Below are 12,561 nucleotides of genomic sequence, written 5' to 3'. Positions count from 1 at the left end.
CACCACCACCTCCACCACCACCACCTCCACCACCACCTCCACCACAAGTTCTGGGAGGTGCTGGCTTTGAGTGAGAATTCCTGAACAGGAGGGACAGGAATTAGGAGCATTTTGGTTCTCTGCAAGCAGTTCTTAGCACTTTTAGCTAGAATGCAATATCAGTGACTATAAATTGCTAATTATTGTTGGCTAACTGCACAGATCACAGTCCTGCCTCCCAAACAGAAAAGAGGAAAAAGAGAAAACATAAAGCAAGTTATTTGAAAATGACAGTTTCCCTAAATGTGTTAGAATACGTTTTGACATTTACCAATGTTTCTAGGGTACTTGTGCTAAGAAAACTTCAAGAACCAAGAAGCCACAGCAGGTGCTGCTGCCTGAAAAGATAAACGAACAGCTGGTCTTGTTGGAGACACATCTACTCAAAATGACAAAGCAAGGTAATTCCCCCCTCTTGTATATGTTTAGCATTATGTTTCTTAAAAGGAAAAAATATTTTGTGGAAGGAATTAAGATGAGATTACTATTCGCTAAACCCTTTAAGGATTATACAGTGTGTCTACATCAAGCCATTAATCCTAACACCACCTTATTAATAAGACTTTGCTCACTGCTTTTTACAGGTGTGCCTCATAATGATAAGGGATTTACTTAGGTTTGCCTGGGTGTCTTGGACTTGGGCCTGTGTCTTCCAGCATTAGAAGAGGTTTCTTGTTTTTTGTTTTTGTTTGTTTTTGTTTTTGTTTTTAACCTTGGCACTGTTGTTACTTTGGTCCAAGTAGTTCTTTGCAAATTGTTTTAGTCAGGATTACTATTGCTGTGCTGAGGCCCCACGATCAAAGAGCAACTTGGGGAACAAAGGGTTTATTTGGCTTGGGGAACCATTTTGCTGTTCATCATAGGTGGAAGTCAGGACATGCACTCAAACAGGGGAGGAACCTGGAGGCAGGACCTGATGCAGAGGCCGTAGAACCGTGCTGCTTCTCTGGCTTGCTTCTCATGGCTTGCTCAGCCTGCTTCCTTATAGAACCTAGGACCACCAGCCCAGGGAAGGCACCACCCACACTATGCTGGACCCTCCCCTGTCAATCGCTAAATAAGAAAATGCCTTACAGCTGGATGGTATGGAGGGATTTTCTTAACTGAGGTTCCCTCCTCTCAGATGACTCTAGCCTGTGACATAAAAATTGACATAAAACCAACCAGCATAGTAGGGGTGTCTCTGCCCTGGGCACTGAAGGATGTGGGACAGCATCCCTGGACCCTGTCCATGGGAGCAGAACACAAGGGTGGCCTCAAATTGGGAGTCCCTGCCCTGAAGGCAACTATGCAAGGGAGAAGCCTCAGGGTTGTGTGAGGACTGTTCTTAGGAAGTGGTCTGAACCTACTAAGTGTGCAGTGAAGTTGTAAGCCTAATTTTAGGTCATTGTCCTAGGGTAACTTTAGGATGGACTGATGTGTTAATGTAATGATTAGCAGTTTGCAAAAAGATACCTGGAAATTTGATTTGCTTTTTGATAATTGTTAGTTTTTTGTTGTTGTTGTTGTTTTTTTAAACACACTAAGTATTGCAGAAGAAAAAGAACTTACTCCTGGTTCTCCCACATGGGTGGGCTTTTGGGAACTGAGTGAACACAAGGTTCCACCTCACCCCTTTTGGAATATGCTTTGGCTATGCTGTTGGCTTTCTCTCATTTTCAACATATTTCTTGCCTGTTTCAGTCTGAATTTTTGAGTCTGATGTTATATTATTCTCATAATCGGTAAACCTACTTTAGGGCAAACTTTAATTATCTAATTACATGCATAAAAGTATGATTTCTTAAAATGCAAAGTGAATTATTTATCCCAATATCAACAAAATTTTATTAAGAAATAAAACCAGCCGGGCGGTGGTGGCGCACGCCTTTAATCCCAGCACTTGGGAGGCAGAGGCAGGTGGATTTCTGAGTTCGAGGCCAGCCTGGTCTACAAAGTGAGTTCCAGGACAGCCAGAGCTACACAGAGAAACCCTGTCTCGAAAAACCAAAAAAAAAAAAAAAAAAAAAAAAAAAAAAAAAAAAAAGAAATAAAACCTATTACTAGCTACACAGTAAATTCAGTAACAATAAAAATGATTTTGTGCAGGGGTCGCCTATGTGTGAGACACCATTTTAAATACATTAACTAATTGTGCAAAATCTGTATAACAAACAGATAAGGAAATTGCTCGTATCCCCACTTCAAAGGCAAGAACTTGGGAGGCAGAGGTTTTAAAAACGGCTCACTTTGGCCCACGCTACCCCACCCTACCCCACCCCATCCCACCCCCAACCATCAAATTTCACAGTTCAAAAGTGTCAAGGTTAGAGCTTGAATGGAGCTGGGCAGGGTGGTACAGACAAGTAGTCACAGCACTCCACAGGCTGAGGCAGGAGGACCACAGATTTCAGGTGAGTCCTGTCTTAACACCAAAAAGTGGAAAGTGACCCACACTGGTTCTGATGGCTGTGCTGCTGGCTTATAGAGTGACTCCCTGAGGATGGGGTTAGTGTGATGGCTAGATCTTGTTGGTTGCTTCTCAAATTTTAAGGGCAAGGAAAGTAATTGATCATTTTTATCCTCCCTCCAAAATATGATATATTTGATATTTTAAGTTACATGCTTTAGTTTTTAGTTGAGCATTTCCGGTAATTTTTTTTTTTTTTTTTTTTTTTTTTTTTTTTTTTTTTTTTTTTTTTTTTTTATCTTAGTCACCTCAACTGAACTGTCTGGATCAGAGGACCCGATCTTCCTTTACCCTGTGGTTTTAAACTGGACGGTGAAGGGTGCCGTGAAGGAAGGTGAGTGGCGGGAAGTGGCTTCTGCTGCTGGTTGGCTTCTGCTGTTTGCTCAGAGGTCCCTCCGGAGCTTGGCGTTCCTACCTACTGAGAAGAACACAGGCTCTTGGCAGCTAGGTAATTGAGAAACCTAAACAGGTGACTGAAAGTCTGCAAAGAAAGAGCCTTCCTGGTGGCATTGAAGCAAAGTGTGTCATCTATGAATCTGACAAAAAGAAGGGCACTGAAAAGAGCAGTCATTTTAAAATTCAGCTAGGAAGAGAGGGCAGCATTTTTGTTTAGCTCTGAGGGGTGTGTGGAGCAAATCAGGGTAAGAGGTGACTAGCGCTTTTTCCTGATAGCCATGTGTCCTGAGGAGCAGCATCAGTTAAATCTTTCTTATTGTTGAGGTTTTTGTAGGATAAACCAAATATGCAGTATAAAATTATCAGTGGTCCTTGGAATAAAACAGTAGCTTATCCAACACAGACTCCATTAATATTTATAAGTAAAAAAAAAAAATCTAACCAATAAGGGGGCTCATCCCTGGAAGGTAGTAACCCTCTCTCTCTTAGCCCTCATCCACTGGCTGAAGTCCCTGTCTAGGGATGGGGCCCCATAAGATTCTGCGCTCTTCCTTGAATGTTGACTGTTGTTGCCATTGTTCAGGCTGATACAGTGTTGCTATTTTGTGGGTGTGGACTCCCTGTTCTAACTAGAAGATACTGACTCACAGCAGATTTTCGGGTCTTCTGAGCCTTAGGCATAGGGGTTTTAACAGATGTATCAGTTTGCTTTGGGGGTCCCATGGTTAGTTGTTCTCTGGGCTTTGGCCAGTTGTGGCTTTCTGTAATGGTTTCTGCTGCCAAAGAAAGCTTCTTTGACAAGTGGTGAGAGCTACATTTATCTGTGGGTATAATTTTTTTAGGACACAAATAGTACTAAAATCTATATAGTATTTATATAAATTTTCTATATAAGTATCTATATAGTATTTATATAAAATTATTTGTGTGTATATGTGTGTGTAACAATAATAATTAAAAAATAGAGAGACCAAGACTTTAAGAAGGGATAAAGGGAGCATGGGAGAGATTGGGAAGGGAGGGGAAGAATGGTGTAATTATATTTAAATTAAATGTGAAATAAGAGAAATACACGAGAAATCTAAAATCAGATTAATAGGCATGGCTGTCGTGACTAAGGACGGCTAGCACTAGGAACCTTGCAGCACCGTTACAAAGGACACTGGTAACTCTCCTATGAACTTCTCGTTTCTATAGTCATGAAATTTAAGCAAAGACCGAGATTCCTGGAATTCTTTACACAAATTATGCTCAAATGCATGAATGATGAGAAGTTTCACCTCATGGTGGAGATATCTGTCCCTGTTTATGACTTCTTGAAAAGGTACGAGGAATCATTCTAGTTCTGCAAATGTCAGGGACTTTTACAAAGGTAGACGGAAAAAGTGTGTGGTAAACATAACTGTGAGCCAATAGACAGAGGAGGTTTGTGTCTGTGTGGGCAACTGACTAACCATAGATATATGACTGCACCTGAACTGAGCAGCCAGACCAGAGCATGTTCCCATCATTAGCAGCAAATACAGCAGGCCACTTTTACTGGGTCAGTATGAATTATCGTCTACCTAGGCTGTCAGCTCATTCTCGATGGAAGTTTAGAGTCTAGTTTGCATGCACATCATGTGTTCCTGATTCTGTCATAATGAGCCGAGCCATTTCTTGGGGGTCCTATGTGTGTATGTGGATAAGATGTTCTCAGGAGTAATAAGCCTTAATGGCCCCTCTGTTTCCTAAGCTGGAATGATTGCTTTTATTCTCAAAGAAAATTATAATGTCTCACACCAGATACATTCACCTTGTCCTCAGACTGCTGACAAGTGTCTGTCATCATGGGATATAAACGTCTGAATAAAATTAACAGCAAATGACATGATGTTTATTTTTAAAATGCCACCAAAATGAAGGAAGTCAACACAGAAACATTCCTCTGAAATAGATACCTTGTTTCTGAAAGCCAAAGCTTGGAATATATAGGCATAATATTTTCAAAAGTTGGAGGAGACTGTCTATTAAGTATAATAGGCCATGGCAATCATAGAACTGATCAGAATTAGAAAGTCGTATTCAACTAGAAAGCAGTCAAGACTTGTGAAAGTCAGAAGTTGTTTGTAGTGTTTAGGCAAGTTGCAAGGATGGTCAAAGTCAACAATAATAACAATAATAATAAAACAATAACAAAAACCCACCTGAAAGCTAAACAGATGAAATGTGTCACGAACATGAGCAGCACCATCACAAATACCTGAGCCTGGAGACTGAGAGGTACATGAGGTTTAGGCAGTGGCAGACATACAAACTTTGAGGCCAAGGAGACATTTTCAGAGGTTTTCACCCAGTCAGGGTGGATAGGGAATGGAGCAGATTTAGTATTGATGTCTATTTGCTCACCATGGGGCACACTTCTGCGTGTGTAATACTTCCTCCCATGCCCAGACGATTGCCACCTGCATTTCTCTGGCTCACAGCATCACGTGTTATGCTTAACAGAGATGTGAGTTAAATCTTAGTTTTTGTAGAGAAGTTCCGAGACTACAGAAAGCACAATCCCTGTTAGATGTTTTATGCCACCTTCTGATGCCGAATGTAGTTGACTTTACAGGTTGGATTTACAAACCCGAGTGAAGGTATTTCATGAAGGTTTTCAAAGAGAAACAACAATAATCTTGTGACTTTAAATACCTTGTACAGAGATGGGGAGTCAGCCTGGCTGTTAAGAGCACCTCCTGCTCTTCTGCAGGTCTCTGGTCTTGTTCACAGCATCTATGTTGGGCAGTGTACAACTGCCTGTATCTCTTGCTTTAGGTGACTGATGCCCTCTTTCTGGTTTCTGTACTCACTTGTATTCATGTGTGCACATGTGTATGCTTATGCACTCATGCTTATGCACACACACACACACATGAACACACACATGAACACACCCAATTGAAAGAAAAATCACTTGAAAACAGACCTAAAGAAGAAAAATACACATATACATAACTGGTAGGATACATTTATGTCTCCACCCTGTAGAGAATAAATGTCCCTTAAAGCTTTTAAGAGGCCAATAACAATGGAAAAGAAATCTGACCTGATTGAGGCAGCCAGAGCGGCAGCTGTAGACATATCCTTAGCTTTAGAAACTTCTATTACAGAGCAGAGAAAAAGAGATTAAATGTGTTTTTATTAAAGTCAAGAATAACAAAGGAAAGCAAATCTAAGAAAGATAGGAAAATAAAAAAATGGAAAAGCATCAATTATAAGTTGGTTTGAAATCAGTTCAGTTGCCACAAAAGACCATGCTTTGGGAGTAAGAGTAAAAGAAGAAGGTTTCCAGGTAGCAAGAAGCATGGGTAACAGGAATGGAAAATAAATCTAAAACCATAGTTGAAAGTGATGAGTACCTGGGAAAGATTATAACAGCCGAGAAAGGCAGCAGAAACATTTGGATAAGTCAACTTTGTTTAGGGTAATTCTTTCCTATTTTAAGGAAATGAATACTTTTCTTTTGTCTGCAGCTGTTCACCACACATCAATACAGCTTTCTAGTCAACTCAGTGCAGAGAGTAAACAAGTAGGAAATAGTACAAGTCAAGTGTCCTGAGCAATATACAGAGACAGAAACACCAATAAATCCCAGCTCAGAAGTCCAGCCATAAAATAAAGGCTTTATTCTTCATGCAGATAGAGTAGGTGATATGAAAATATAATTATCACTGCGAGCCACAGGAACCATTAGGAGTTTTCCAAAAAATTATCTGGTAAATTCAATGATTATTCCTGTAAAATTAAGATCATATGATTTTCTATTAAATTAAGTCCCAAACAAGGAAACTCATTTTACCTTCTGACAATTAGCGTTGCTCGGTAAGTTCTTGCCAGTATATTAAGGAAAGAAATTAGATCAGGAGATTTTATGATTACCGCAGCATGGAGAATTAAAAATGCTAAATAGGTTCCACAGTGAAGGCCTCTGAAGATGGAGACATTCGCAAATTATTGTTTCTTTTAACTTAATCTAAAGATAATTAGCAGGACCTGTTGAATTCCATAGGAAAGTTAGAGGCAAAATCAATAGCTTTCTTGTAAACTTGAAAGTATAATGAAACAAAAATCTCATTTTATTTGAAATTTAAAATTTCATTTTATTTTTATCTCAGAATATTTGACTAAATTTACCAGAGACTGTGTGGGAGGGTTGACTAATATGAAAAAGACCCAACATATTTTTATATGACACATATATTTTTATATAAGACACACACATATATTTTATATAAAATGAAAAAGTCAGTGCATCACTTTAGAGCCAGCCACAATTTGTAAAGGTTTCTATTACCTTAAAATTACTTTATTGGTTTGTTATTATAATTTCGGTGCAGTTTCTGTCAGAGAAATTGGAGAATGGGCTAGAATAATGAATGGTATTTAAAAACAAGGAACAATGAAGGAAGGATTCACGTTGTCCAGTAAAGGATCAAAATCAAAGGGAGGAGTCAGGGGACTGCTCAGTAGGTAAGAGCACTGGCTGATAAGCATGAGAACCTGAGTCCCATCTCTGGGGTCTATGTAAATGCCCTGTATGACCAAGAATACACACAACGCTAGTAATGTGGGTGGTAGACAGAGAATTTCTAGGGCTTACTGGCTACCAGAATAGCCAAAACAGCCATCCCCAAGGTTCAGAGAGAAATCCTGTCATGGGGGAGGAAGTGGGAGTATAAGAGATCAGATCAAAGTATCTCATGTTATCCTCTGGCCGCCACATGCCTGTATAGCTGTTCTTTCAAACACACATGTAGATACAACACATACACACACACACACACACACACACACACACAAACACACACACGCGCGCGCGCGCTCGTTGGGGGGGGACACAGAGACAGAGAGACAGAGAGAGAGCACAGCACTGTAGTAAGATACCAACCACTACTAGGAGCAAAATACATTCTTGATCAAATAGTATTTTCTAACGCAGGAGTCTCTATCTAGTCTCAGTCATTGTGTTAACCTTGTAGCTTGGTATTTCACTCAAGTTTTTGTTCCCCATTCAACACGTTAGAGCAGGGTTTCTTGTTTTCCCTAGTAAGAAATAGAAATTCCAGAAAAATGTGTGCATTTCAGGAAAATTGGTTGACAAATCTCAATAGGAATATATGGAGAGAGACCTTACTGTGTCTCGAAAATGGGAAGCCATGCTGGGAAGATAAGGCTTGAATGCTCGCAAGGGGAGTGGAGGGGGAGAAAGCTCAGCAAATGGCAGTGGCCTTTGGGAGCTTATGCAGGATGGAACGAGAAAAGACAGAAGCGGGTCAGAAGCAAGACATTTGTGTGTGGCTGCCTGGATGTGTGGTTTTTGTCTTGACTGTGAAGGGAGGTAACCGTAGATTATCTTTAGTACAGTCCTGTCCAGCCTACACCATACTTTCAGCCCTTTCTCCTTTCTCCATGCACATGTGTGCCCTTTTCACAAGTTTCAGTGTCAATGACATTATGCTATTAGGATGTTAGCTATTCTGGATGCCGGGGTTTCCCACTGAGTGCTGCACGGAGTGGGCTGTCTGGGCACACTTCCTTTTTGCAGTTTAAACAATAGCATTCATTAGAGATTTATTACTTTCAGGTTGTTGCTAACCATTTTTTTGCATATTTTTTTGACTAATGTTTTCTTTTTGTGTGTGGATTAGGAGAAACGAGTCCCTTATTGGAGTGAAAAGAATAAAATATAAAGAGAACATCGTTTGTAAGAAGGTACTCAAATCTCACAGGAAGTATAAAGCCATAGTGATCGAGATAGGGAAGGTGAGTAACTGTGTTTGGAACATTAAATTCATAAAATTGATTAAGAGGTTGTGTGTGTGTGTGTGTGTGTGTGTGTGTGTGTGTGTATGTGTGTGTATTTGTTTATGTTTTGATTTGTTAAAATATGAAACAAATACAGGGAGGCATAATTTTATAATTTCATAATAAATTATAAATTCTTAAAGAATCTCATAGATATTCTTACAATCAGATATTTTTGTCTATAGAGGTCTGTTTTTACTTTTTAAAATTACTTATTTATATGTTTTTACTTGTTTGAGTATTTTCCCTGAGTATATATGCTCAGCTGGTGCTCACAGAGGCTAAATGAGGGTCCAAGATCCCCTAGAACTAGAGTTACAGATAGTTGTGAGCCAACATATGAGTGCTGGGAATTGAACCTAGGTCCTCTGAAAGGGCAGCAAGTGATCTTAACTGCTGAGCCACCTCTCCAGCCCCTTGGTAGTAAAAGGATATAGGAAAACCAGCATGTTTCCAGGGCAGGTGGTAAGCATTGTAGTATATGTGGGATGCAGGGTGGGGGAGATGTTTATGTTCCAAGTTTACCTTTGTAAGATTATTTCTCTCTTCCATGAAGAGTACAGATTTATCAAGAAGACGAAGGAAGAAAAAGGAAACTCTAAAAGAGTTTTTCTACAAGAACCCATCCATTTTTGATATGGGAGAGCTGGAAAGGTATTAACGAATCCCTGTTAGGCACTACTTTGGGTACTAGGATATCCTGGAAAACCTGATATACAAAACAATCAAACTCAGTGGCTGACACACACAAAGAAGACATGAACCTAGGCAGTGGAGGTTGGGGTGGGAACTGGGTTAGTTGTTGAGAAAAAGGACTGCAGTAGGAGAGAGGAGAAGAGGAGAGAGGAGAAGGGAGGATGGAACTGGAAAAATTCATTATATACGTGTATGAAACCGTCAAAGAGTAAAAGTTTGAGAGCATCCTGGTTCTCAAGGCGATTGCTTAATAACAATTAGAAGAGAAGTAACCAACCCAAATTAGCAAGTGCTGTGACTAGGGTCTGCTATGGAGCGTTGGCCATGGAGCTATTGGTGGTAGCCAGTAGTTGAGACCAGGTTGGGAGCTTTTTGTTTTCTGAGGACCTAGGATTCTTTTAAAACACTTATTTTTTATTTCATGTATAGGAGTAGTTTGCCCCTCAGGCATGTATGTGTAACACGGGTGTGCAGTGCCCATGAAGGTCAGAAGAGAGTACACTGGGACTGAAATCATAGATGGCTGTGAGCTGCCATCGTGGGTACTGGGAACGGAACCCAGGTCCTCTGGAAGTGCAGCCAGGACTCTTAAATGATATCTCTCCCTTCAATTATAATTTTTAGATGGCACCATCTATTGGATAGTCTGTTCTCAAATAGTGGAGTCTACTGTCCCTGTCACCTTTGTTACTTACAGATTATTCATGGGTTTAGTTTTGGGATCTCTTCTCTGTCCCATTAGTCTATTTATCTATTTTCTGAACTAACAACCTACTATAGCTATGACTTTGTCTTTAAAGGAACACTTGTTGTCTGATAGAAAATGTCCCTCCAGTAGGTTGTTTTCCTCCTCTCGGGTCTTGCCTAATCTTTTAGAAAATAGTTCAGACTTGCTTTCTGAATCATAGGAAGTATTCTATTGTGAATGTGAAAAGAGAATCGAATATATACACCTGCTTGGGAAGTTTTATTTTGTTTCTTTGCAACTCCGTGTCTTTCTTTTAGAAGACAGGCTGCATTTTAAGAGCTTGTAATGTTTTTTATACATCATGTGGTTTCTCCCTAAATGTGTTACTTCCCTTTTGTTAGCTACATAAAGCACTAGTTTTGTGTGGATTTTAAAAATTATATTTCTGAATTCTTCTATTCTTTGAATAGAGACATAATAGAATCTTGGTATAAAGATTGTCTACATGACTTGATAATTTACTCCTGGGTTCAAGTCCATCTCTGTGGATGGTCATAGAACGTACAGAGAATGAAGATCTGGTGTCTTCCTTCCTACATTTTTTTTTCTTCTTGTTGCATATAAGCTAAGACCTCAAGTATAATCCCCCAGATCCTGTGATATAGACATAGTTGTTGTGACATGTGTCTTAAATATATTTTCTTCAGGTAATTGAAGATTTTATATGTACTTATGGGAAATAGACCCCATAAGCTCTTTACCTAGTTTCTAAGGGACTCTGTGACTCTTTATAATATCACAAACCAGGATGCTGGCAGAAATGCAATCCTATGACTTTATTCAGATTGTAGCAACTTTATGTGAATTCATACATGTGTTGTGTGTATCTGCTTAGTTCTATGCAATCCATAGACCATGTGTGGCACTCATCACCATGGTGATTGGTCTTGTTGTTAGGGTGCAACTGTGCAGCTGTTGGCTGGCTGTAGTATCTCAAGTCACCTGTCTGTTCCACAGGGTAAGGCCTGTCCTCCTGATCACTCCCTAGACCTCTTTCTGCTTTCTAGTGGGCCCTATGGGCTCTTCTCTTGAGAACTGACCTCTCTACACAGGACAAGATTAACTTTGTTTTAGAAATAACACTTATTAATTCTCAGGATAATCATTTAAAAGATTCATAGTGTTGGTGGAAAAATTTAACCTATTACAACAATGAGAAGCCCAGAAGCCTGGAACTAAAGTACTTTTGTTAACCAAATTTAATATATTCAGAGCTGAACAACAATGTAAAATGTATGTATCAGGGGGAATATGACTAGACGTCACGAAACTGGAAAGAAGTCCAAGGGAGAAGAAAAGGAGCTTATAGGGAGGTGGTAAAGAGGGTAATCAGGCACACAAAATATTAAACAAGAAAAGGGAAATGCTTCAGTGGTAGGGTATGGCTAGTTATAAAAATACTTAAACTAGTTTTTTTTGGGGGGCGGGGAAGGGAGAGGTACCTGAGATATTCTGATGTGATCATTCATGTGGAGACCAGAGGTTGACACTGAGTATCTCCCTCAATCACTCTCTACTTCAAGTTCTGAGTCAAGGTCTCTCACTGAATTTGGAGCTTGCTGATTGGCTAGAATGGCTGACCAGCAACACCAGAGATCCTCCTGGTACTGCCTCCCATGATGGAATTACAGGCATGAACTACCGCATCCATCTGAGGTGGGTTCTGAGAATCCAAATGAATATCTTCATGATTACAAACAATTTACCAGGTTAGCTATAGGAATGTTTTGAAAAGGTTAAATGTACAGTGCCTTTTTTTTTTTTTTTTAAATTTGAACTATCACAATGCTTTGAAGGCTGAGGCAGGAGGATGACCATATCAAAGCTAGCCTGAGCTACATAACAAGATCTGTTCTCAGAAAAGCAAAATCAGACTCAAATATGGACTATTAAATAAAAGTTGAGTATTTTCCCCTTATGGTTTATTGAATATGTTCATTTTTAAAATTATTTCATCTATATTTGACTGAAAATCTTTTTCCTGTGGAGGCTAACTAATGTTAGGCAAAAGTTTGCGGACTCAGGTGAGAGCCGCCATTTTCTCTCCGGTGAGTTACAAAGACTGGAGCAGCCAGCCGGGAGGCACAAGCCCCACGAGTCCCAGGGGAGCCGCAGGGCCGGCAGGGACGGGATCCTCTCAGCTTCCGAGTGACAGAGGTGGATCAGCAGCATCCTTCTCTGCCCCTTCCCTGCAAGTGGAGGGCCTACCTCCAGGGAGTGCCTTAAGCCAGAGACTCAGGTGAGAGCCGCCATTTTCTCTCTGGTGAGTTACAAAGACCGGAGCAGCCAGCCAGGAGGCACAGGCCCCACGAGTCGCAGGGGACGTGCAGGGCGGCAGGGACAGGACAAGCTCTAGTCAGAGACACAAAGAACATCTAACACCAAAAATCAAGAGATGGCA

The 12,561-nt window shown here is 40.2% G+C and overlaps 1 protein-coding gene across 8 annotated transcripts in view; it reads left to right on the top strand.

Moving 5' to 3' along the window:
* Window positions 1–12,561, top strand: part of Cfap54 (cilia and flagella associated protein 54) — a 302,779-nt gene that overhangs the window by 99,372 nt on the left and 190,846 nt on the right. For all 8 annotated transcript variants that reach the window (XR_004112709.1, XM_031349079.1, XM_031349081.1 and 5 more), the window contains exons 28-32: window positions 323–440; window positions 2,733–2,822; window positions 4,082–4,208; window positions 8,560–8,674; window positions 9,273–9,370. Coding sequence is in view for 7 of the 8 variants with exons in the window: in XM_031349079.1 (XP_031204939.1) it covers window positions 323–440; window positions 2,733–2,822; window positions 4,082–4,208; window positions 8,560–8,674; window positions 9,273–9,370 (548 nt within the window). In the remaining variant the exon portion in view is untranslated. The remainder of the gene's footprint in view (window positions 1–322; window positions 441–2,732; window positions 2,823–4,081; window positions 4,209–8,559; window positions 8,675–9,272; window positions 9,371–12,561) is intronic.

The sequence above is a fragment of the Mastomys coucha genome, unplaced genomic scaffold (genome assembly GCF_008632895.1).
Source record: "Mastomys coucha isolate ucsf_1 unplaced genomic scaffold, UCSF_Mcou_1 pScaffold4, whole genome shotgun sequence".
NCBI lineage: Eukaryota > Metazoa > Chordata > Mammalia > Rodentia > Muridae > Mastomys > Mastomys coucha.
The sequence above is the reverse complement of the archived record's forward strand: the minus strand, read 5'-3'. Positions and strand labels throughout refer to the sequence as shown.